Raw genomic sequence first — 1,501 nt, forward strand, 5'->3', positions numbered from 1 at the left:
TTATGTAGCACTATTTAATTTTTTACAATCATGAAAAATATAATTAAATCAAAAGTGAGTAATAGTAATAGAATACTAGAAAGAATGTTAGTAACAAATTCAATCTATTTTTTTAATTAACTTGTAGATCCTGTATTTTTACGGAGCCACAGTCCAGAAATGTTGAGTTTTGGCTTTTTAGAAGCAACATCAATAAAGATCATAATTAATGTCAAATCAATGCAAAAGATAATACAATGTGTGAATAATCCCTGCAAAACAAAGTAACCAAGAGTATCAATAGTTAGACCAGTAACATATGCTATTAAAGAAAAGGAAGCATTAAAAAGACTCTTCTGAATACCGTAAGCTGTAGTGATGCATTCCTTGTTTATTATAAAAGCTGGTAGAGCTGTGACTGATGGCCCAATAATAGAATACGAGAGAGAGTACAATATTCCTGCTATGAATGGAATGTAACTGTCTCCATTACTGAACATAAATAACAATAAAGCTGGGAGACTTGTCATTAGAAGTGATGACAGCAACCAATACAAACGAAAGCCAATCTTAGTTGTAAGAAACCCAGCAATTGGTATGAATATAATTGCTCCACCAAACAACAAGCTATTGGCTAAGTTTGCCATTTCGATTGAAAGGCCATATTTCTGCATGAAAAAATCCTGGGCATTTCCAACAATCGAATGCAAGACTGGAAAATAGGCTGAATTAATAGCTGTACTCAACCAGAATAGTACTGAAAACTGCTTCACATTTTTTAGAATGCTAGATTTATGACCTGTAATTGATTTAGGTGTTTTTTCAACTTGTTTCTCTCGTTTGTAGTCCATGAAAAATACTGTTAAAGAGAATGTCAGCCCAATTATCATTAATCCAGCAGCAGTGAGTAGTGTGACTCCTAGTCTAAAAGTAGGACTATGAAATGTTGTGAGATTGTCATATATTAACTGAGGAAGAAGTATAGCTAATGTTCCACCTATTCTACTGAATGCAATATCAATTGAAATGGCAAGTGGTAGGTCCTCTTTAAACCAGATTGCTTTAAAAGCATTATCAATAACTACCACTAACTCATTTCCAGCTCCAAGTAAGAATCGTCCAGCAAGCATAATAAAGTAGTTATCAACAAGTCCTCCTATACCCCATACAATCTGGCCCAGTAGTACACAACTAACCACAATGAGTAATCCTAGCCTCAATCCCACTAACCTGTCTATTAGTACTCCTCCTACTAAGCAAAGGACTATGTTAGGCCATGCAGTAACGGAGAAAAGTAGATCATACTCTGCAGTAGTGACTCCCATCACTTTAATAATGGTGTCTTCTATGCCATTGGGCATTAAAACACAATTGATAGACAAAAGACGTAGAGAAGAAAGAAAGAAAAGAAAAAGATACTTGTATCTCCAGTTGTTGTACCAGCTCGTCGACATCTTGCTAATTCGGGAATGAGAGCGGACATCTGGATTTTATGTGGGCGTGATCTTGTATGGGCCATCTT

At 35.3% G+C, this 1,501-nt stretch overlaps 1 protein-coding gene across 1 annotated transcript; it reads right to left on the bottom strand.

The window, feature by feature from the left end:
- Window positions 1-116: 116 nt before the first annotated feature.
- Window positions 117-1,433, bottom strand: LOC105315184 (major facilitator superfamily domain-containing protein 1-like). The gene has a single exon (XM_011409731.1). The coding sequence runs from the start codon at window positions 1,431-1,433 to the stop codon at window positions 117-119; it is 1,317 nt and encodes a 438-aa protein (XP_011408033.1).
- Between the last annotated feature and the right edge of the window lie 68 nt (window positions 1,434-1,501).

The sequence above is a fragment of the Amphimedon queenslandica genome, unplaced genomic scaffold, assembly GCF_000090795.2.
Source record: "Amphimedon queenslandica unplaced genomic scaffold, v1.1 AMPQUscaffold_11574, whole genome shotgun sequence".
NCBI lineage: Eukaryota > Metazoa > Porifera > Demospongiae > Haplosclerida > Niphatidae > Amphimedon > Amphimedon queenslandica.

What these genes read in the sequence shown, in the direction of transcription:
- LOC105315184 (XM_011409731.1), bottom strand. Translation starts at nt 1,433, where the DNA reads ATGTCGACGAGCTGGTACAACAACTGGAGATACAAGTATCTTTTTCTT.